This window comes from Podarcis vaucheri (assembly GCF_965113315.1).
Source record: "Podarcis vaucheri genome assembly, chromosome: 7".
NCBI classification, from domain to species: Eukaryota; Metazoa; Chordata; class Lepidosauria; order Squamata; family Lacertidae; genus Podarcis; species Podarcis vaucheri.
Genome location: NC_138765.1, coordinates 83,969,538 through 83,993,396, shown reverse-complemented (window position 1 = coordinate 83,993,396; position 23,859 = coordinate 83,969,538). Strand labels below are relative to the sequence as shown.

Genomic DNA, 23,859 nt, shown 5'->3' with positions numbered 1-23,859 from the left:
CTGTCATTCTTCGTAAGTCCTACATGCAGCTACACACTCTAGGATTTGTGGTGTAATTCACCCCAGAGAGAGATCTGCACAGAATACCTCGCTTTAGATCACCACCATTTTGACTCAGAAGGGGCAACAAATGTATGTGGATGAAATGATGCTATGAGCTCAAGAGGGAATGGGCATAAATTAGCACCAACCAAATCAGTCACAAAATGTTTCTGCTCATCCAGCAGGAAGGACAGCCCAGAGTTCATAAGTCCCAACTTGGAGGAGGAAGAGGAAAAGCTCACCAGTTTCCTTGGCCTTGCTCCTCTCTGCCTCTGTGCTGTTCCAGTCGCTCTCCAGCCCCCCGGTCAGCTGCTTCACGGTCTCCAGCATCTCCCTCCGCTGTTCTTCCTGAGCCTGGTTGTCCAAGAGCTGCTCCTTGCTGCTGCTGACCCGCAAGAAGGTGTTGGGGCGTGAGGCTGGAGAGGGGAGCAGCTTGTCGTTCTTCTCCCTGCCTGTGCTCCCCCGACTGTGGGAGCAAAGACATTTCTCAGGAAAATCCCTTACTCACTCATTGCTTGAAAAAAAATATTAACCCCCAACTCGGCTATGTGCCAATTAGCTTTCAAGTGACTTTCAAGTGATAGTAAACACAGACATCAAGCGCTAAAAGCAGAAGAGTTTTATCGGAGAGGCAATTAAATCTCTGCTTTTTTCACACATTTCATTACATGGACAGCCCCCGAGAGCATGAGCTACTGAGTACACACACACACACACGGTTCGTAAAGTCAGCTTAATCACATACAACTCATTCAAGGCTATTATTATTATTAAATGAAGTGGGAAAGAAGCAGCCATGGGTGGCCTGAGACTTACCTAGTTAAGGCCCTGCGAGAGTCCAACTCTGCGGATGTGGCTGAGGCAGACACAGATGATGCGGGAGGCTGCAGTGCAGAGAATCGGTTCAAACTAGTGGCACTTGGTCGTAAGGAATCTGCAAGAGGATGTTGGGGAGAGTAACAGCTGCCTCAAGGGCTTCAGGAAACCCATCAGCCAGAGGCCCAGAAGCTCTTAAACCTAGCACAAGTTTAACTGTGTCAAGTGGATGCCTTGATGATCTCTCTCGTCCTTCAGGGCAGAGGGTTTTTGCACTGAGAGAGAGATAGGTCACCTACAGATACAAGAAACCCTTTAAAGCCTTAACAGGCTTGGGTGTCTCCTAAGGACCAAATCCTTCCCTAGAAACCAAGCCTTATGAGGAACAGTTTAGGAGGTTGGGTATGTTTAGCCTGGAAGAGATTGAGAGGAGATAGCTACCTTTAAATATCTGAAGGGCAGTCAAATGGAAGTTGGATTCAGCTTGTTTTCTGCTGGATCCGTAGGACAGGACCCAAACCAATGGATTCCAAATGACAAGAAAGAAGATTCTGACTAAACACCAGGAAAAACCTTTGACAATTAGAGCTGTTCGACAGTGGAACAGGCTCCCTTGGGAGGTTCTGGACTCTCCTTCAGTGGAGGTTTTTAAGCAGAGGTTGGATGGCCATCTGTCATGGATGCTATGATAATTTGCTCCGATTTCTTGTTCCAGGCATTGATACTGAGTGAATCTCAGCAATCATCCAATCAGGGCCGAGTCTTTGCAGTAGCAATGTCAGCTCTGTGGTGTGGACTCCCCAAAGATATTTGCCAAGCTCCCACACTGAGCTCTTTCCGGAGCCAAGCAAAACCCGACTCTTTCAGGAGACTCTCTAGCTAACTTATTCCGACTGTAGTACTATAGTGTATTGTCCACAGACTGCTGCAGCACTACAGTTGGAAACGGATCAAGCGCTGGTTTGATCTACCAATTCAATTACTTTGGTAAAATATTTGAATGTTTAAGAAAAAGAAGACGTAGAACATGGGAGTTATATCAGGCTAAGTCCTTCCCAAAGTAAATCCACTGAATTTAATGAACCTAAGATTGTTGTAACTATTTAACTTTAGTGAGTGTACCAAGAGGAGGACTAGCACTGAATATGGCCCATTGCACTGCCCATTCATAACAGGAAGTAAGCCAAGACTGGAAATTCCAAAAAAGGAGAAATGACAAGGAGATGTATTTGACGAGGAACAGCAACTGCCAGCACTTTTCAGGGTGCACAGAGCAAAATGCAGGGGGGGGGCTCCACACTCACCAATCTCACTGGCCTTGGCTCCCCCACTGCTGCCTTTTCCCCAGCTGCCCAACTGGGCTTTAGGCACAAGCTGGATCTTCTCATCTATTGTGGGCTGAAAGACACACAGACAGGAGCACAAATCAGGGAGAGCCTGCTGGGAATTGGAACCGCCCCACCCAATCCTGTTTCACAGAAGGAAACAAATCCTCCCGCCCTCTGGCTCACTGCCACCCTCTCTCCCACTTCCCAGTTCAAAATGCCTAGATGCACAGATGGACAAACAGCTTCCTTGGAGGGCAGGGCAGCAGGAAAAACCAAGATTCCCCAACCAGGCACTCTCCTGGCATTCTGAACTAGTTCCCACTGGCACCAGCTACTGTAGGTGTGTGAAGCTGGAGCCTGTGGGAACTGCAGTCCAAAACGTCTGGGAGGGACCACTTTCAGGAAGGCTGATGTTGAGGATTGGGAATGTTGAAGATGACCAACCAAAGGAGAGTTCGTCTCTCTTTGCATTCCTCTCAGAAAGAGATTCTTCCTCCATACAAACCTTGGTGATTTTAAGGAACTTGGTGGGGTCCAGCGCACGGGTATTTTTCGCCCCCTGCACCGTGTTCCAGCCACCCTCCTCTACCCTCTGAACACCTGCAAACAAAACAAACAAACAAGTTACTTTTTAGAATCCCTGCTATGGTAGCTAAAGTGGTCTGGGATGAGTTGTATGTGTAAAGTGAAGCTTGAGAGCCTATGGGAATAAGGCTGCTATGTTTCCTCTGTCGCATCTAGCTGAAGATTGCATTTCAATTTGCATTTCTGCCTAAGCAATCGTGTGGCAGGTTTTAAAAAAAATATTTGTGCAGTTTCACCATTTGCCTATTCTGTGCAATGGTCCATGCACAAGCTAGTAGAACAAATGGCTGGAGGTTGCTCCCCAATATGCTTAATAATAATATATATGCATATATATATATGGGCAGAACGGCATATGGGCAGAAAGAGATATTCAACCTGGACTGGGCACTCTATAATCTAGACACCGGAGGCAATTCTCATGACATGGACCCTTGTTCCTCTCTCCTCCTGGTCAAGCATCAGATGGGAACTCTGGAAACTTACCAGGCCTCCTCTTCTCTTTGGTCATTAGTTGCTGGACTTTCCGCTGCTCCTCCTGTTCTTCAATTTTTGCTTCTTTATGGATCTGCTCTATCGTCTTGGGCCCTTGATCTGCCCTCCGTGAGACCCAGTTACACTGTGGAAGACAGGAAAGCAAGGACGGATGAGGCCTTCTTTCTCCCCTGCACACTGTGGGGTAGTTGTGGTTGATGCAGACAGAGGAAGTGGGATATTCTACTGAGAGGAAAACTGCTCGCAAGCTCCTTCCACAAGCGTGACACAAGTTGACTGTAAAACCACAGCTACCCCATGACAGCAGCCCATGACGCAGGAGACAGCAGCTCCACTGCCCATCATCAAAAGATGGTCTCTGACAGCCCTTTAAAAAACCAAGAACTACCCTCTCAAGGTAAGACTAAGAGCCAGGTGAGGGCAGTACCCATTTTCTCTTGTGGACAATTACTCATCTGCTTCCCTTGCCGGACACGTACCTGCCTGAGGTCTATGACATCTTGAAGCATGAATCGTATTCTGGAAGAGGTTTTCCTCTCTTTGACTATCTTTTCCATTTGATTGAAATACTGGTCCATTCGAGGCTAGAGGAAACACATATTTCACCATATTTCATAGGAACATGAAAAACTGCCTTACAGGGGGGAATGGGGAAGGGGATCCTCTCCAGCCTCTGCTGGGAAACCTTTCAGGGCCTGGAGCAATGAGGGCGACTCTTACCTTTGGACAGGGGCTAATCCCAGCCAGGCAAAAGTAAAGAGGTTTCTACATAGAAGTACATAAAAGTCACCCACCCGCCTCTGCACTTTCCAAGTGGCCTCACATTCTATCCACTCCAGGCGGGTATAAAGCAGGGCCAGTAAGGGGTATGGATCTAGCTTTTCTGAACACTTCAAGTTCTTTTGAACACTTAAGAAGATGGATTTGGGTGTTCACTCTTCCCTGATGGCACAAGGGGCAAAGCAACCCCACTGCCCCATCTTCTAGGGGAAAGCACGAGCGCCACTTAGCAGCCCACAGAAAAGGCTACAGCCACCAAGGGTCTCAGTGTGGGTGCCAGGTTCTTCTAACCTTGGCTTTCTCAAAGTCCAAGTCTTTGCCAATGGTAGTCAAGAGGCGGCAGAGGCACTCAAGGGACTCCTGGTCGTGGTTCTTCAGCAGCTTCACCACACAGTCATGCATGATGGCCTCTGTCAGCATCTTCAGCTTGAAGAGCTCCCCAATGAACTTTATGTTGCCAATGGAGCGCCGCCGGGCCTTGTCCTTGGCTTCTTCCAGTTCATCGTGGAGCCGCGTCCTCTCCTCTGGCTGAGGGGCAGAGAAGGAAGGGGTGGTGAGAAAGGGCTGCCTGCCACACCACAAGCCCATGGCCTCGCTTCCCAGGCCAGCAACACCACAGGACTCCCATGTCTTGGGCTCCCTGCTCCTGGGAGCGCACAGAGGGTGCTCTGCCGACACTCACCGTTGTGGCAGCTTCCAGCTCCTTCTGCTTCTTCTCAAAGACATCGTCATCAGCTTTGTCCTTTTCAAATTCCTTCTGGCAACGATTCAGGAGTAGCTTCCGGAAGTTGACAAAGCTCCCGGGCTTATCCGCCATGGGCACCTTCAGCTGTGTGCAGTACGTGTCAAAAGGGCCAAGGAGGAGGAAAGTGAGCACAACACAGGCAAAACAGGGCACTCTCATCACTTGCTGCATTCCTAACCAGCATTTTATCATTTTATTGATAAAAATATTTACCGGCCATTATTGATAAAAACATATTAGACAAACAGACTGGCTCACAGCATTCATATTGAAAACAACACAGTAATATATACATATACATAATATATATAAACTTTTAACATCAAAGGTGAACTATTATGGAAAGGTGCTATTATGAATTGCCTGCATGAGCCTGGTTCAGATAAGCATCTTCAGGACAACCTCCCCATAAACCCCTTTTCATTCTGGTGTCTAAAAGGCAGCAGATGACAGACCAGTGCAATTCAGCCCAGTATTGTCTACCCTGAATGGCAGAGTATCTCCTGAGACTCAGGCCAATAAGGTCCTTTTCAAATCATCCTTTTAACAGCAGATGGCAGGGATCAAATCTGGGATATAGAATCATAGAATCATAGAGTTGGAAGAGACCACAAGGGCCATCGAGTCCAACCCCCTGCCAAGCAGGAAACACCATCAGAGCACTCCTGACATATGGTTGTCAAGCCTCTGCTTAAAGACCTCCAAAGTAGGAGACTCCACCACACTCCTTGGCAGCAAATTCCACTGTCGAACAGCTCTTACTGTCAGGAAGTTCTTCCTAATGTTTAGGTGGAATCTTCTTTCTTGTAGTTTGGATCCATTGTTCCGTGTCCGCTTCTCTGGAGCAGCAGAAAACAACCTTTCTCCCTCCTCTATGTGACATCCTTTTATATATTTGAACCTGGCTATCATATCACCCCTTAACCTCCTCTTCTCCAGGCTAAACATGCCCAGCTCCCTTAGCCGTTCCTCATAAGGAATATCCTGCATGTTAAGCAGGAGCTCTGCCATGCCCCCGCTCCCACTGGGTATTTTCCTCTTCCAACTTCCCACTCCACACTTACCGTGACGAGACACCTGCACATGTTTGCATAGGCCACAGAGAAGCTGGGTTCATCAATGGCTTTCTCGAACACAAGGTCGATGACGCCTTTCAACCTCTCTTCCGTGTCCACAGTTAGATCAGTCACTTGCTTCATCAGCTGATTGAACATCTGCGGTGTCAACTTATTCAAGATGCTTCGGACCTTGCGGAATAGCTCCTGAAGGGAAAATGCAGGTGTTAAGGTGCAAAACTCAAATGAGGCAAAAGGCCTAGGAGAGCAACGGCCCAAGACAGCTGCTTTCAGTACCCAGGCATGTATGCTTCATTGCGTCATATGCCCAAACCATCCCAGGTCAGCTTGAACAGCTCCACCCATGTTCACAGCAACTCCAGGAGGAAAGGGGAAGACAGGCAGACAGGGAAGTTCAGACACAGCCAGGTTGAAACAACCAGACTCCAGAGCAGCAAAAGCTTTGTACACTGGCAGCTCAGAACGCAAATATATTCCACACAGGAAGTCTGTCCTCTGTGGGATCCCCCTTCTTTCCCCCTCCCAAGGAAAGGCAGAAACAGTCAAGTAGATAACAGAGAAATACACCTGCCAGAGAGGTAGTAGGTTGTCTGGTATCCTCATTTGTCCTTTTAAGCCAACTTTTCATATCAAGTGGGCCGCAATCGTATTTCAACAAGGAACCCGTGTGTTGTGGGGGGGAGGAGCGAGGCCAAAATTTGTGCTGCCTTCCCATAGCCAGGTAAGTGAGTCCCTCCCACCCCCTTCCAAAGCAGGAAAGCACTAACCAGGCTTTGGGAAGAAGGTGGCGGAACTCTAGGACCCTGTTAGAGCACACACCCCGCCCCAGCCCAGCCCATCACTTGCTCAGCTTGGGAAGGCAGCACAAGGGCTGGGGAGGTGGGGTTGTCAAATGTTGCCATATTTGGGCTGCACGTTGGACCACCCTGTTCTTAGCCATGCAAATCACGCTACAGCTAAGGGTGGGTGTTAAAGTGGGGAGAAGGGCCAGCCCCTTGGCAGCCCAGCCAGGAGGCTCATGTTCTCGCCTCACCTGGGTTTTGATGCTCTCAGAGTCTTCCGCTTGCGTCTCACGCTTCAGACTCGGCTTCCAGGCATTCTCAGCTTTCTTCAGGTGTACATCCTCTTTGACACAAACCGTGATGATCTTCCTGGGCTCCCGCCTCTGGCTTGGCTGAGATCTCCGCTGTCCAACGTTTAACAGCTAAGAGAAAAACCAGTCCCTTGAATGTTAAGTCCCTTTTAACACAAAGAGGCTCAAACAACACATACGTCCAGCATCAAAGCAACCCCTGCTCTGCCAACACTAGCATCTACTTGGGAATTTATGCAGGTGAATATAGGAATGTAGCAAACTGCCTTATACAAAGTCCATCTTCAGGGTTTCAGACAGGGAAACTCTCTCAGCTCTACCTGGAGATGCCACTGAGGACTGAAGCATGGAGTTACAGACCTTTCCCACAGAGAGAATATGAACCAAGACGGAATGCTGCCTGCAAGCAGCCCCAGCCACACAAAAAGCAGCCCCTCCTTTGCTACCTGAGGCTGAGCCTTTCTGACCATGTTTCACTGTGGCTGTGATAAACAACCCCAGGTTTTCAGGATATTGCACCTTCTGAGGTACAAGAGAACCAAACGTTTAAGAAGGGCAAGGTAGGAGGAGGAAGAAAGAGAAAGAGTGGGTTGTTTTTTTTTAATGTGCTGGAGAAAACACTTCCCCCTGCTGTCTGACAAGTGAGCACAACAGCCCCAATCCTGAAACATGAGGTCCATATCCAAGCAAATAATCAGGACTTTGCCTGAGAGGCACACCACAGGCCAGTGTGATCCAGACGCAGCTCCAACTGGCCCACGGTGCTGCTGAGGAGACAGTACCAACAACAAGCCTGACTGGTGGGACAGAGCAGCAAACCACCAGCTCGCTCCTCCTGAGGTTTCACCATTCACACATGTTCTGCACCAAGTAAGGCTTGCACAAAGGCACCAGCACCACATCAACTCCTTCGAGAATCCAGCCCTTGACATCCAAAATGCAGCAAGGAGCTTCTCTATGTGCTTAAATTCTACACCAGCAGCTTGAGCTGTAGCACCTGCTACTGTAGGTCCCTTTCTACAAATCTTGGGGGAAGCAGTGATCATTATGGGAGCAGGATACATTGATTTTGGCACTTCAAAAAGTGTTTCATGGACACCCCCCAGCAGGAGTCTCTGCTCAACACAGAGCAGAGCAAAATCATTTCCCAGTCCGGGCAGGAATAAGCAGCAAAGGAGCTGTACTAAGATCACAAACTTGTGAAGTTCACGATGCCGGCCACATCAGGTCTGATGCAGACACAAGACCTTCGCTTCTGTCCCCCTGCCCCCCCTCCCCATACCTCTCACTCCCAAACACCACCCAAGAATGTTTAATATTTTGCAGTCAGACGTAAGGACTGCCATTTCATGGTAGCCCTCAGCCAGCATTCACCTATCAGCACCACAATCAACAGCAATTCAATCTCCGGCACCTTCTGTAACATAATGTCCCTTGCATTCTTTTCTAGCGTTAGAAAACTGAGCCACTGAGTTAGATTAAGGCCTTCCTCCTGGTGCATTAACTGTGCCACCAGGTACCAAGGTTAGTGAAAAGCTGTTACTCTCCAAAATGCAGAAGGGGGGGAAAGCTGCCATTCAGCAAGGCTGAGATGGAGCATCCACGAGCTGCTAAATGCTCCAAGCCAAAAGAAAAACGAAGACAGGCCAAGCAGGACTTACCTGGTCTCCCCCTCTATACAGGACTGCGAAGAGCAGCCCTAGGGCAGATCCAGCTCAGGCCAAAGTCCCAGTATGCCCTCTGCTGGTGCTGTCCCACCCACCACTGAAGAGACGGCAGCCTAGAGAAGAGTACAAGGCAAGGCTGGTGCCATTTCCATTACAGGCTTGTGCTCTGTGGGGTTGTTTGCTAGCTCCTCTGAAGACAGGAGGGCAGAGGAGAAGGCTTTGCAAAAAGACGCTCACAGTGAGGGAGGAAACTGGGGGCGGGGGCAGGATGGCTTACCCCTATGGTCAAGTTCCTCAGCTGTGGGTGAGATGAGACCAACAAAGGGCATGCTGGGGGCCCACACCGAGCAAGGGGCTGGAGTCCAGGTGGGGGCTGCACTTTGCAGGCCTGTAAAAAGAAAGAAAGGGGTGGGGGAAAGGAAGGTATTATCCACAGGCTGACACAGAAAGACCTGACATGCCCATGTAGGCGTCTGTTAGAGCAGATGGGCATCACAACTTCAGAAGGTAGGTCTTTAGCTTAAATTTTAACACACACCCCCCATTTTTTGTCATTTCCCATTAAAAACCCATTAGCTGGATGGCTGTTCCGCAAGCCAAGAAGCAGATGCCACTTGCAAAGAACTTATTTTACCTGACTCACCATAATTATTTTAAGAAGGTTTCTCCTCTTCTTTTGCTTCTCCCCCCCCCCAGCCCCATATCGTCCCTGCTTGGCCTCCCGCTCCCTATTTCCAGCCCCCCGCTATACAGAAACCAAAGGAGCTCAAGAAGCAGAACCTCAGCAGAATACTAAGCAGGTGGCTATCTTCCTTCCCACCTGTGTCAACAGAACCAATCGACTCCTTCAGAGGCGAACACACTATTTTCCAGTCAAATAGAGTCAAGGAAGCACATGAGGAGCCTTACAGGTGATAGAAAGATGTGAGAACAAAGTAAGGGATGGGAAGGAAGACAGAATGAGGAAAGGCACAGACCAGCGGAGGGAGGAGGAAAAGGGAAGAGGAGGAAGGAAAGAGAGAAAACGTGATTGCAGCAGAGTTCCCAAACTGGCAGCTGCTTCAGATTCTGGAAGGAAAAGGCAAAAGGTCATTTCTAACTGTGGATGTAACTCTGACACTTACAGGTGCGCCCCGCCCTCCAGGGATTTGTCTTCCGAAATCAGCAAATGCTGGTGTGAAATCTGGACCCCGTGCCAATATCCGAGGATCCAAAGTTCGAAGAGGCAGTTTTGGCTGATTGATCTGTATTGGCAGAAAAATGTAAAGTTACAGGTAGCCATGCAGCAACCGTCTGCACAGACAGCAGCATTTGGTAGATACTCCCAAGTAGCCTCAAGAGCTACAGCTGAAAACAAAACGCACAGCCAATGACTCATCCTGCCCATCAAGATCCATTCCCCTTCTAACTTGACCTCTGAGGGGGGTGCCTGCTAAAGCTGAGCAAACTGAGTCACGGCAGTTCAGGGCCATCTAACTACCCCACCACCAGAAAGCTTCTGTCTGTTGACAGAGAGGCAGCTCAGGGGAAGGGAATTGGGGGTTTTCTGCTTCCTGAGGCTAGAAGAATGTTTTGGGGAAGATGCATACATATCATTTAGTTTTAAACCCAGTCCAGTGGCAGCATTTCCTCTTGTGCCTTATTAAATCGGACCAGGTCTTCAAAATGTTGCAAAATCCAAGTTCTCAGTTTAAAACACTAGGCATGCCTTTCTCTTGACCTTCAGCTGCCACCACAAACTCACTTCCTCTGCCTACACACTAGCCCCATACCTTGTCAAGGACCACATCGCTGATGGGCGGCAGCCCCTCCGGCTTCTGGATGCAGGCAGGCATGAACTGGAAGTCTAAGAGGAACTCCCGGTCGTACTGCTTCTTCCCTTCGGAGTCCTGGGGCTTCCACTGCTCTGTAATGACACCACCAGCCTCAGGATGGGGCAATTCATTGCGCCATGTTTTCCCACCAAGGCCCCCTTGCTCCAATTAGAATTGTGGTCATGGGGATCTTTCTCCTTTGCCTCACCCTGTCCCTATTTTGTGGGGAAGTCACGAAATGGTCGAGGGAATGAGTGCATGGCTCCATGGAAAAAGAATGTTGCACTCTGATTGGGGAGGTCTGGCTTTGCATCCATTTGGTCACAGAGAGCCTTGCTTGAGCCCTTTCTTGACTGAGGGGACCCCCCCCCCCGCATCTCTTTACATAGGGGGGGAGAAGGGTTTGATGCTGAAGGGGAAGAAGCAGGATCAGGACAGCACCGGGACAGCCGTCCACAGGTTTTGTAGCTTTGTTCTAAAGAATCCTTGGGAAGCACAGTACAAGCAGCAGCAGTGCATGCAGCAGAGGGACAGTTGTGCACTCTGCTCTGTGCAGATGCACCTGGAGGCTCAGAGAGCATAGGTTGCCCAAAGAGCTACAGGTGGTCACTTTTATCACACAGAGGGGCAACGCAGCAGAGATTTGTAGTCTAGGTCCAGCAGATATTCTATAAAGAATTTATATGTTTCAGTCTTTCAAAGGGTCATTTTCAGGAATTAACCACCAATGAAGTGCTCTTTAAAGGGAGGCAAACATCTGGAGCCACAAGTTTGACATCCTGGAAACGAGAGCTCTGGCACCACATGAAAAATTAAAAAGCCTGGAAGGGAGTCGGGAGGCATAAGTGCAGTGATGGCTGCCAGCTAGGGCCCTGGAGGTGCCAGTGTGGGCTCCACCACGTGCCCTGCTGAATCCACACGGATTTAGAGTCAGAATCTCAGGGAACCAAGCAGCAAAGGCAGGATTCCAGGCAGGAAAAGAACTGACATGGAGTGATGCCTTCCTCTCCAGAAATCTATTTCTGGAGAGGCCACCTCACACGGGGCTCACTCCACCTGCAGCTAGCCACTTCTTTCAAAATACTGGCAAGTCATAGCCAACTGTCCATTTCCGGCTCAGGTGTACAAGAAATAAGGCATGCCTGCCAACTGCATGAAGCAGCCCTTAAATTCCGGAGGTGGCTTGGAGATTTGACTCAAAGAATCACCCTGAGTCCAGAAGCTGACACCAAGCCCTCTGCTGGGAAGGCGCTCTCTCGCTCTCTGAGCTTGCTCAACATTTTCCTGGTTACATAGGAACATAGGAAGCTGCCTTACTCTGTTGCTCTAGTTCAGTATCATCTACACTGACTGACAGCAATTCTCCCTGCCCTGGAGATGCTGCCGAGGGCTGAATCTGGGGCTTTCTGCATGCAAAGCAGGTCACTCTGCCACTGAGCTAAGGCCCCTTTCCCATTACTTTCTCTCACCCCTTTGCTAGGAGAAATGCTGTTTCCCCCCCAAAGAGGCAGAGGAGTAACAGCCCATGCCACGGACTGCTGAGTATGCCCCAACCTCTGGGGTAAGTTGAGCAGAGGGTGACTGGTACTTACCTGGCTTATACTGGCAGGACGGGGTTTTACTGGGACTCTCTGCGCAGCCTGAATTCCCCTCACCTCCTTCCCCCTCGGAGACGTTCTCAGCACCGTTGCGAATGGGCTCCCCTTCCTGCTCACCATTCTCCTCCGCAGCTTTTGCTACCTTAAGGTCAGAGTGGGAGTCCCTCCTAGGGCAAGTCTTCTGGCTCATTGCCTCTTGTTCAGATTCAAGTATCCTGTCACCTCCAGGTTCCACTTCTGCTTTAGGCTGAAACAGCAAGCAAGCCCCAAATCAGCGCCCTACTCTCTGCCTAGCACTCAATAAACAAAGCTCTGCTGCCTCTACACTAAGGACTGGAAGTCGCATGTGGCCCTCCAGACTCCTCTTACTGGTCCTTGGGACTCTTCCAAGGAAATGCCCCTTTCCTTAGCTCTGCTGCTGCACACCTGGCTGGAGCCGTGAGAATACTTCTCACTTGCCTAGATAGAGCAGCATGTAGAATCCTGCATGACTGTACAAAGGGTGGGAGTTGCATCTACTGCCCTGCCTACTTTTTTATGCCCATGGCCCTGCCCTCCACTGGCCCCTGGAAGGTTGCCCATGAGGGAGAAAGGCACTCAGTCTGAAAAAGGGAAACACTGGCCAAATAGATTATGGATTTCATTTTAAAAAACAACAGGCATTCTCCAGTTTCTATCATTTTGAAATAAGTTTCCAAAGTACTGACAATGCCCTGTTGCTGTAAAGCGTCCAGAATGGCCCAAATGATTTTTAAAAAAGGATTTTGTTTTTCAATTGACACCCCCCCCAATCAACACTTCCCTAGCAGAACTGATTAAAAGCTCCACTAGTAAACAATACTGCAGCCTCTGCCAACCTGCTGCCCTCAGGATTTCCTGGACTGCCAGTCCTAGCTGGCTAATGGGAGTCTGGTGAAGGTTGTAGCGCTCTTAACATTTTCCTCAACTTGTCCCTCTCTACAAGGGTAGTCACTCAAAATCAGAAACTAGGCAAACTTCTGGGGCTCCCTGGCTTAGTAGGTTCACCTCAAGGGCCAGAGAATCCCTTGAAACTTGGCAGCACGATGGCTCCTGAGCACCCCACCTCTCCGCCCTCCTGCCCGCCTTACCTCGGGTTCGGCCTCCACCCCCTCCTCAGCGGCCTGGCTCCGCTCTTTTGGTTTGTTCCAAATCTTTGGTGCAGTTGCAGCTGTTTGGGCTACAAGATAAAGTTGGACAGGTTATTTGCCAAATCTGGAGCCTGCTTGGAACAGAACGGCCTTGAGCACGGGCTCCCCTTTTCCAGTAAGCTTAAAACTAGGGGGAGGGGAGAAACTTGCTTCAGCCTCACAGAAACAACCTGAAGACAAGGGGAAAAGGGTCACGTTGACAGTTGCCATTAGGAAAACAATTCAAAATATTCTAGAGCTGCAAATGAACCAAGAGGTGACACTTCTGCCCCTCACTGAAGTTCCTCTGACTTCCTGACAATTTACGGAAGCGTGGCCCTGGCCCTGTTGCCTCTTCCTTGGTCCAAGGCAAGACACAGCAATAGGCAGCTGTGGGGTGCAGTGGGGACACAAAGCTGCTGCCTATGTAAGTCCTCTGGTATGAGACTTTGTAAATGAAACACTGAGAGCAATTGATTTTTGCAGTGTAATTTTAAATGCCCCTTGAAAAGATGATTCATTGTGCTTCCAACCTGGAAGAGCAGATTCCTCCATCTCAATTATCTCTTTCTCTCATGCCACCCACACCAAGTCAAAACACAGCCACAGTGCAGTTCTACACCTCCAACACCAGAGGGCAAACACCAACAGGGCCTATATAGAGAGGCGGCTTTGGAGAACCATGAGTGCCCATTCTTCTTTGCTTAATATTGTTTCTGTTGGCAACAAGAGCAGAAATAGGTCTGAGCACCTTAAAATGTGCCAAAGGGTTAGCAGCTTGTTAACAGCATCAGCTTGGAAGAGATGGTGGACCCAGAGAGCTGTGACAAAGCACGAGGGGACAAAGAGCCTGGCCAGCTTTGACCCAAGGAAAATAACTTAACCCTCAGTCCTGCTGTTCTTCCCCAGCGATTGCTATTTAGTGAGGATGGGGATTCTCAGAAGCCAGGTCTACCGACTGAAATGCACGGGGGTTCCTGGTCTACTTGCAGAAAACAACAGAGATTTTTTGGTGGCCTGTTTTACCCACTGGTATTCAGAAGCAAGCGGCCTCTGAGTAGGAAGGAAGCACACAGCCACTGTGTCCTATTGGTGGTCTTATCCTTCCAGGAATGAGTACAGCATTTCAGCTGGTGAAATTAGTCAGACCCATCTCAGTAGAAAAAAAACTATCTACAAAGAGCTCACCACCTACTACCTCTGGAGGCCGGTGCAAAATGTGCTCCCCACACCCTGCCCTGCTGCAGCCACAATGGGCTTAAATTCACTTCCGCCAGTTCAGAAAATGGTCAGGACTTTCTATAGAAACTAGTTACTGGTGGACACACAAATGACCCGCATAACTGTGCAACAGGCAACTTTTCACCTACTCCTCAAAACAAGCCACAAAGCAAGAGTTACCTCCCATCTGTGCATTAAATTGTAATAGGCTTAATTACCCTAAACCTCCCTCCTTCCTTCTAATTGCAATATTTAAGCTTGATAGAAACAGAGGATAGTGGAGAGGAGCTTCCTTGTGCAGTGGCTTCTTTGTACGCCCACAAATAAAGGCAATGAAGACTGATAAAGCAACACAGGATGCTTCTCAGCTGCACCTGACAGACCAACCCAAGATATTTTGGACTTTAGCAATTCAGAGCCAGCCTAAGTAGAAGTCATTAGAACTGCAGAACAGCCATTCATATGCCTGGAGTCACGGTTATTAAAACATTCCCAGATGCTTCTCTTTTTAACAACTGATGGCCATAAAGCCCAGCCAAGGTTCCTCTTAAGTGTTTTCTCTCTCCCCGCTCCCCCCAGAGTCCCCTTCAAGTTAACTGCAGAGTTCAGTAATGAACCCAGTGCTTCCTCCCACCTGGGGAGATGCCCAGAAGACAAACGCCACTGCTTAGAAATGCTAGTGGTGACCTGCCTTAAGCACATACCTGGGATTCTCCCACCAGGACAGGAACTGCAAATTCTGTGGCCACCCCACAAAGCAGCTCACGGCCTCCCTTTCCACTAGCACTGGCCGCCAATGACCAAGGACAAAAGGATCGCAGGGAGGTCTGAGGGATGAAACTTAAGGCTTGACCGGAGCACAGCCCTGTTGCCATGTCATAATGCGATGGCAGAAGACTATGACATACTGCCTTGTCAGGCAAGGCTCAGGAGGAACCCTGGGAAGGGTGTGTGCAAGTCCAGGCCATGGCCATATGAGGCACCCCATGGCACTGGGTGAGAGGGGGGAGGAACTACCATCTACCTCCGTCTGTGGTGGCAGCAGCCCCATGTTTGCAGATGAGGAAGGAATGGCACCAGCCTTCAGACAATGGCAGTTGGGTGTGAAGAGCCATTTCAGAGACTGAGACCCCCAAGTCATGTCTTGGTGCTGTCAGCATCTCTGCTGGCAAGGAGGCTCCACTGCCAAACCAAGTCCTTTGCAGCATTACAGCAGCTGGCTTCCCTACTTTCCACCACTTCAGCGCATGCCCACGCAGGGAGCTGCAACACAGATGAGAGGGAAAGCGTTGCAATCTTCCCCAGATCAAGAGAGTGATTAAGAGACGTGATTGTGAAGGGCCCAAGTCTGAAAGGACAACAATCCAAGCACACCTTCTAAGGCACCCAAGCACCCTGGAGAGGCAGCTTCCAACTCACACAAAAATCTTGGTGAGAAGCAGGAAGAAGCAGGTGCTACACTGACACAAGAAAAAAAGAGGGGCTTTTCCTACTTCCCATCTAAACTCCACACCCCATATGCTGCTGCTGCTGGCTGACTTTCCTCAAATCCTCACAAGCCACCAACATCCCATAATTGGCTTCTATTGGGGGGGGGGGGAGAGAGAGAAGAAAGAGAAAATATTTTGGCAAAGCTGTGCAACTAGAGAAAATTAAAAGAAAACTACCTCAAACTGGGGCGATGATCTCTTTGATAAGAAATGCAATTCAAATACCCTACATATTTCTCAGAGACACAGTGAAACTTTTAACATTAAAGAGGTGTTGGCAAGTAATCTCAAAAATCATTTGTGAGCAACTCTGGGGACTGCTTGGGTTTCTTTTTATGTAAAAGGAAAGGGAACAGGGCAAAGGTAAAAAGCTCAATTCTAAAGATGTAGGATAAAAATAACTTAAAAATGAATAATATGGGAAGTGATTCTGAGCCAGAAAAGAAGGTGGGTTTTGTGAATTTTTTTAATAATAATTTGAACCATCCCAAGTCTGCCACCCACCCACCAATGCAGCTCTCCCTAAATGGTTGTTCTGCCTGCTTTCTGCTAGATAAAGCAGGAAGCATAAAAACAAACCACTTTCACAGGCTGTTTCTCGCTTTTGCTCATCATACCACAGAAGCCCTGTTCATTGTGGGGAAGGAAACAAGCCTACCCCGTCCCCATCAGTCCCTGTCTCCCCTTCAGGATTTGAAACAAATCTAAGGAACTGGGCAAATTTCCCACCCATCCGGCCTCCTCTGGGCCTACTTAGCTGCCCTCTGAAATACACATCTCTAGATCCTTTTCCAAGTTGCAACCAAACAAGAGAAAGCACACACTCACACATGGAGTTGAGGCAACTGATCCTATTTCCCCTGTGCAGCCAACCTCCCCCCCCCCCCCCGCAAAGCTGTCCAGGCTCTGAATAAACTGTACCACAGACTTTTAAGGAGTTGGGAGAGACCATTGTGACCCCCTGTGAGGACACTCACCTGCTCCGGGGCCCTTCTTTGAATTCAAGCCCTGAGAGTCTGCATTGTCCTCCGGTTGTCCGTCTACCTCCACCTCTTCTTTCTCCAGATTTTCCTGGGTGTCTTCGCCAAGGGTAGTTCTTGTGGCCTCCTCTCCTTCTAAATCCCCCTGAAGAGCAGGGAGAGCACCAGGTAGTGGGAGAGGAGAAGCAGATGGTGGCGGAGGAAGAGGGCTCGTCGCTCTAACAGTAGCAGCGGCAGAAACGGGAGGAGGGCTGGGAGGAGGAGATGGAGGCAGAGACGGAACAGCCGGAAGAGCGACGGAAGCTGGAAGTGGCACACTTTCTGCCTCGTCCAGAGGTGCCTCTGGGCTCTCCAGATCCACAGCCAAGGGTCCAGCTGCCTCTGGTTGATCTGGTTCCAAGATGCCATCAGTCACTGTGACCCTTTCACTAACTCCATTCAGTTCAGTAATTAGATTAGTACTAGCAGTCACTTGGAGGTCGTTGGGGACTATTCTAGGGGGCTCCCTGCCTATATCCGTGCTGGCGTCATCTGTTGGGGGGCAGACGGGCACTTCCAAGCAGGGCGCAGCACTGTGAAGAGGTGCAGCTTCCTGTTTCGAGGAAGCAAGTTCACATCCATCCTCTGAGTCTGGTGCAAACGTTGATTTAGGAGGCAGAGGAGTGGCGGCGGCAGCAATGACCACCGCAGGGGAGGGCAAAGCCGTGAGAGGAAGCTCTGTTGAGGTCTCGGAGGAGGAGGTGGTCGGGGTCTCTGCTGTCAGGCCCATTTGATCTTTCCTCTCTCCACTAGGCTCTGGTCTGAGGGCAGGGGAAGGAGATTTTAATACTGGATCTGCTTTAGGCTTCTCTTCTGGGGGGAAAAAATGGAAGAGTTAGAAAGGGCCATTTAACTCGTCAAATCAGAATGAATTTGCATCAATTATCCACGCACTCTCACTTTCCAAGAGGAACTGCAGAAACCCCCACGCACCTCCCTGCCCAGAGTCCTCAATTCTCAGCCCAGAGGTTACTGAAGGAAGAAATTGGGATTAAGCAAGCAATGTGCTGCTCTTTTCTGTCAAGTTTGCTTGCCACCCATTCGGCAATACAAAAGGAGTCTGAGCCCCCAAACCCTATCTGTTCTCTTTGGTGGTTCCTAATAGGGCAGTTTGGCTTCAAGGGCCACTTGCCTTGGCACTAAGAACCCCCTCCTCACAGAGGGGGGGGGACTTTTTGGAGCTACAAAGGGCTCCCATGTGCAAGCAGCGTAGATGTGAAAAAAGTGAACTACGGGCCCTTTTGTGGATTTCTTTGCCAAGGTTGCTTCGAAGACGCTGATTAACAACATGGATATGCATTTACAGGATAAATCAAAAGACAATGTCTCAAGTCCTGAGAACTATGTTGGAGCTCCCTCCGCCCCACAGCATTCGTTTTTTACCCTAAAGAGCCTTGTTATGTGCGCATGAGGGGTGGAGATGCAAGATGTACAATGGGAATCTTGGGATGCAAGCCCAATTCAGCAGCCAATGCAACGAGTGGAGCGCACGCATCACCCCCACAAGCTAGGCTGAGCCTGGTGCCTACTGTCACTACTGTCAAGGGACCACCTGAACATCCCCCTTTGGACTCTTGGTGCCTTTCTAAACTCACAGTCAAGAGGGCCACTCGCTATTTACAAAAAAGGTTTTGCCACTAATATCTGAAACCCAACTGTCTTGCACAAGTCAGTAAATAAGGGACTGAACACTAGAAGGCCACCTCTGCTATAGGGTCACCAAAGACAATGGCAGCAACTGAGGGGATTGGTTCAAGGGGCACTGAAGCACCACTAGGAAAGAAGAGGACTAGTCTTGTGGGAGTCGCAAGGCTGAGAAATCTTCTGGCTGCCATTTACTCAAAGCTTTTGCAGCCAGCCTCTGACTTTCAGATCAGCTATCATGAACTGACTGAATGCAACATCTTCATTTTTTATTTTTTGCCTTTGGCCAGACATAAAGCAGAATGTGGCTCACTCCCAGTAACTACAGTCTCTCACATGAGGTCTGGACATCAAGATTTTCCAGAGGGGCTATTCTTTCTGTCCTGTGAACACCCAAAGGACATTTGATGGGCTCCTAAGTGGGGAGCCCCTTCAGTGTCTGCTCCCAATGTCTAGAGCTCCCATATCAAGGGGAGTCTATATAATCCCTTCTGCCAGCAAGAAAATACAGGTAGATCGCACCTTAGGCTGATTTCACTTTCTTGATCATACCTTACATGGATCACTGATTTTTTTAAAAAATAAAAAGGGGCAGAAGAGCAAGAAAAAAACCCTGGAAGCCTAGTCCAAGATCTCATGAGCGCCCTTGCAAGGCCTTGTGAGCCAACAGCTTAGTGAGAACGATGAGGTGTCTTACATGGAGGGGCAGGGGCAAGGCCTGCTCAGCACTGCTTTTGGACAGGTAGGGATGGTCTTGTGGGACCATTCCAGAGGCTGTTCTAGTTTTACATGTTTTTGCCTTTGCACTTGACAGCCAGGATCATAACCCTGACGTAATGTGAGATGCACCTGTGCATTTTTATCCTGACAGGTGTTTGACTCCAGTACCTATAAATTGTTTAAATTTATTCTAGTGCTAGTGGTATTTAATTAATTCTATAGAAGTGATTTTACCTGCCTTGTTTATTGCCATTATTATTATTATTATTATTATTATTATCCAATGTTAACTGCCTGGGGCACCAGATGGGTTATGTATTTAAGAAATAAAGACTAAAAATTGCCCAGTCCCCGTTACCTGCTCCACCCCCTGCCCAGAGTCTTACCCCAAGGTGACCCTGCATATCCCAGAAGGAGGAGTTACAACCCAAAGCCCCATTGTACAGCTGGGGGAACTCAAGAAATGTGCAAGGTGTTCAAAGACCAGGTTTAATTTCTAATCTTGACATCTAGAAGCAGAGATTGTTTCATGGATACATCAAGTCTCAACAAGGCTCTTAGATATATTCTAACTTATATTGCAAAAACAGAAGTAAAGACGTGTATTTTAAGAGCATTTACTGTTGCAATGTTTTTATAACAACCAGAAAGAGAACAAGCGACAGCCCACCCATGCATAATTAAAAACAGCGAAACAAATATTAAATTAACACCATCATTATTAAATTAAGAGCAACAACTATGAATGCCTGTCAGCCCAGGCAGCTCTACAAACACCCCCCCCCCCGAGACTCCTTCCTACTTGGCCAAGAGAGTCATAGCAGCTGCAGTGACTCAGAACCCTGCCAAAAATGCCCTTAAAATGTGCGTATCATTCCCCCAATGTCTTCTCCATCAGCCACCCCACAGAATACCAACAACCTCAGCTACACCTGCCTCCCTCCTCAATGGAGAACCCTAAGAAGTGCAGCTGGGTCCCTCTAAGCACTCAGCAGAGCAGCAACTGGGCAGCCACTCCAACCTGGCAGTTGCTGCCCTCCTTCCAGGTTCAGAGTGGCTGTGCTGGGTCACAACAGAACTGGCCAGAACTGTGACCAAGGCCGCTCGCTGCTGCAGCCACCTACGTCAACCACCCCTGCGGAGGTGTTGGCAGCAAAGAAGCACTTGGTTCTATTGAGCATTCAGTGGGGAGCAAGTGTGAAAGGAGCTGCCCAACGGGCCAGCGGTCAAACTGATGATTCTAGGGTGCCAAAGAAGGGGCTTCCTTGTCACAAAGAATTTACAGCTCATTTAAGCACTAGCTTGAGACTGCCTTTGCCAACCAGGTGCCTTCCAGATGTTGTGCTCCTATCAGTGAGAGGTCATTCACGACACCTTTCCCCCCTAGTCTGTCTTGGTCAAAATTCAGAAAATTTGTTAACTTCATGTGTTTTTGGGGTGGGGGCATGGCTAGAAAAGTGCCCAACAGGCTGCTTGTGAAAGCACTACAGAAACCAGCAAGGCAGGTCAATGTTATCATCACCACCAACTTGCAGATGGGAAGCTGAAACGTGGTTTCCACAAGGTCAGAAATGATTCAGTGTTCAGGCTCACAGATTCACCAGCTCTCGAGGCTCCTCACAGAGAGAGGGAGAGCACCTCTCAAAACTGGGACAAAGAGATCCGTCCACCCACCTTGCTTTAGGTCGCTTGTCACAGCGATGGGGGTGCTGGCGGCGAGGTGAGAGCTCTCCATGGCCCCGAACGCCACAGGGCTGTGCTCGGGGACCTGGCTGGGCAGCTGCTGGGATTTGAAGTACAAAAAAGGGTGATAATGAGCATGCGAACATAAAAACTAGCAACATGGAACACAAGCGAGCAAGAGGGGCAGAAAACCCAGTTGGGTTGGAAAGGAAAAAAAATCAAGAAAAGGGAGAAATAAGATATACGGTCATAAAAAAAAGCGCATGGGGAGGGAGGGAAAAAAGCAGCAGGGGGAGAAAGACAAATTACTATTCACAGCAGCGAGAAAGGAGAAGGCACAACCAGTTATCTGGACACCCCCCATGCCATGGAATTTGGGGGGAAAGCATGCCTCTCCCCAACCCAACGATTTAAAGGTTGCCACAATTCAACTGAAAGCCTTTCAAAGCACTTTGTTAAAAAAATAATGAAGTGTTGAATAACAATAAACCGAGAGGACCCACAATTGGGGCACGTTCCACAACCCAAGTCCTGGAGACCCTCCCGCCTGAAGCAGCCAAGGTCCTTCTCCAACTTTCCTTGCCCTCAGAAGCTGGCTCATCTCTGGCAAGAAGCGTTTCAAAGACGACTGTCTTTGCCTTGCAGCTGATGAGCAGGAGAGGGTGAGGGCAAGAAGCGCCACCAGGATACTGACGCTGCGCAAGGAGGCTACAGCAGAGAATGAGTGCCCGCCTACCACCACCATGTGTCCACCCCCACGCAGTTACCTGGGGCGGGGTGGGCGTGGACGAGGGCCTGACCGTGGGAGGTGTGGGGTTGCGGCTTCCTCCACCAGACATGATCTCTTCTGTTATGTCTTTGCCCCCTTGGTTGGGATCTCGGATGCGGATCTGGAAAGGATGGAACGAAGCACCCACTCAAATCACCTCCCCAAAAAGGTGGCTTGGCTGGGGGCCCAGCCTCATGCTGTGAGGGGAGCATGACACTCGCGACTCACAGTTCAGAGGGCCACAGCAGCACATGGTGGAAGGAAACCCCACCCCAAGAGGCGCCCCTTTTATGTTACACCCCCACCCCAAAAGGCACCCCCATTATAACGCCCACTAAGGTGTTGCCAAGAGGCATTTTAGTTCCGAAAAGCTTTCTTAGCTGGCTGAGGTCTCCACAATGGGTGTTTCTTTTTAGGGTTTTCCCATTCGTTTGCTGCTATTTTAAACGGTTTTGATTATATTGCGGATATCACCTTAAAACACATCCGTGGAAGGTGAGTAAATAACAACAAAGGCTTTAAATAGAACACCTGTGAGAGAGACTCCTCCCATGGTGAGGGGAGTGCCAACCTCCCCAATTTCCAGCTTCTCCCTTCAACCCACAGGGCTCAGCGTTCAGCTGCAGAGCTCTCTTACCGTTTTCTTCTCCCGCTTGGCTGGTGGGATTGGCTGCTGCTGCTGCGTAGGCACTATGATGGGTGTGGACTGATACACCGGGGGAGTTGGGTAGAAAGGTGCCCCTGCAATGGGTAAAGGGGGACAAGGAGAATCTTAGGCTCACTCCTTTGGCTGCCTGCCTGTGGCAAAGTGCTCAAAGTGCCCTTCACCCAGGATGAGCTACCTCAAAGTGTGACTCCTAGTTTTCCTCTCTCAGGGTCAGGGAAATGAGGGGCCACTTGCTCCCTCTGCTTGGGAGGCTTGCATGTGTGTGTGTATATATCACAGCAGCTTACTACAATGAAAAGCCATACAGTAAAACCATAAAAAAAATTAAAAACAAGCATTATTAGACCACTGTGGAAGGATGTACTCTTAACTGCCTGCACAGGCCTAGTGGAACAGAAGAGTTTTCAGTAGGCATTTAAAAGTTGGCACAGAAGGCGCCCGCTGAATCTCCAGTGGCAAAGAGTTCCATAGGACTGGGCCAATGACATGACAGGCTCAGTTTCTTTCCTGGAGGAACAAAGCCACCTCCTCAACCTCTGCATGCCTGCACACACACGCCCATGCGCCTACACACACACAAAATTGTCGCCAGAGCCAATGAAGCAAAGTGCACCCTCTACTCCTAAGAAAGTAAAGACCTCAGAGTCTCCCATTTGCCAAAGGTTCTAAGCAAAGTGATGAACACACCCCAATTTTACAAGAAAGCTGGGCAGACTCCAGCTTCCAGAGATTTTCAGCCCCCAATCCACTCCCATACCTCTTTTTTTTAAAGACCATTTTACGCCTTCTGATGGCAAGGCAGGCCCTGACCTCAGGTGCCAAAGGAAGATCTCCAAGCAAGCTCTCCAGCAGTTAAGTGCTTTGGTTGTCCTTGCCTAACTCTCTTCCTGCCCCCTCTGCCCCAGGATGACCAGAGTGCACCAGTAAGGCAATGCAGCCAAAGTGACAGAATTCATTCATCAAAATTAAAGAGGAAAATCTACTCAAGTCACAATTTAGACCTGCAACTTACATGTGATTTATTTGCACAACTGCAGCTTTGTGCAGATGGCAGGAAAATAAACGAATTGGAGGGGGCAGGCAGCCATAAGGGGTCATACAAGATCTCATGCAACCTTCCCAGATCTTGATAAGCAAGGTGAAAGCTCTGGGAAGGCTGCGCAACACCTCTGGAAGACTGTGTGAGACTCCAGCAAGATCTCACAGAAGCTCCCCCGCCTCTTCCAGAGGCCTCGCATGACCTTCCCAGTGCCCAGTAAGACAGGGACAGTTAAACGGGGGTGATTCTGGGGTTTTTCCTGGCTTTGCATGATTTTGCATTTGCATGTGAACCCCTGGAACATAACCTGCAGGCCTACTATATATTCATTTTAACACAGAGAAGCCAAAATGGGAATGCTACAGTGCTGAAGGTGTGGAATACGAACACAGGAAGCCTGGTTTGCATAAAGGTCGGGCT

At 49.2% G+C, this 23,859-nt stretch overlaps 1 protein-coding gene across 31 annotated transcripts in view; it reads right to left on the bottom strand.

Annotated features, from left to right (window-relative positions):
- EIF4G3 (eukaryotic translation initiation factor 4 gamma 3) overlaps positions 1-23,859 on the bottom strand; it is a 76,967-nt gene that overhangs the window by 6,265 nt on the left and 46,843 nt on the right. For 22 of the 31 annotated variants that reach the window (XR_014221488.1, XM_082229717.1, XM_082229720.1 and 19 more), the window contains 19 exons: positions 22,371-22,474; positions 21,732-21,854; positions 20,956-21,064; positions 16,876-17,730; positions 13,149-13,237; positions 12,034-12,286; positions 10,400-10,533; positions 9,752-9,871; positions 8,905-9,015; positions 6,901-7,071; positions 5,856-6,053; positions 4,729-4,875; positions 4,338-4,574; positions 3,746-3,850; positions 3,258-3,390; positions 2,692-2,786; positions 2,163-2,256; positions 859-976; positions 285-508 (listed from right to left, as the gene is read on the bottom strand). Coding sequence is in view for 30 of the 31 variants with exons in the window: in XM_082229717.1 (XP_082085843.1) it covers positions 285-508; positions 859-976; positions 2,163-2,256; positions 2,692-2,786; positions 3,258-3,390; positions 3,746-3,850; positions 4,338-4,574; positions 4,729-4,875; positions 5,856-6,053; positions 6,901-7,071; positions 8,905-9,015; positions 9,752-9,871; positions 10,400-10,533; positions 12,034-12,286; positions 13,149-13,237; positions 16,876-17,730; positions 20,956-21,064; positions 21,732-21,854; positions 22,371-22,474 (3,420 nt within the window). In the remaining variant the exon portion in view is untranslated. The remainder of the gene's footprint in view (positions 1-284; positions 509-858; positions 977-2,162; positions 2,257-2,691; positions 2,787-3,257; positions 3,391-3,745; positions 3,851-4,337; positions 4,575-4,728; positions 4,876-5,855; positions 6,054-6,900; positions 7,072-8,904; positions 9,016-9,751; positions 9,872-10,399; positions 10,534-12,033; positions 12,287-13,148; positions 13,238-16,875; positions 17,731-20,955; positions 21,065-21,731; positions 21,855-22,370; positions 22,475-23,859) is intronic. The other 9 variants (XM_082229725.1, XM_082229732.1, XM_082229711.1 and 6 more) reach the window with 3 other exon arrangements.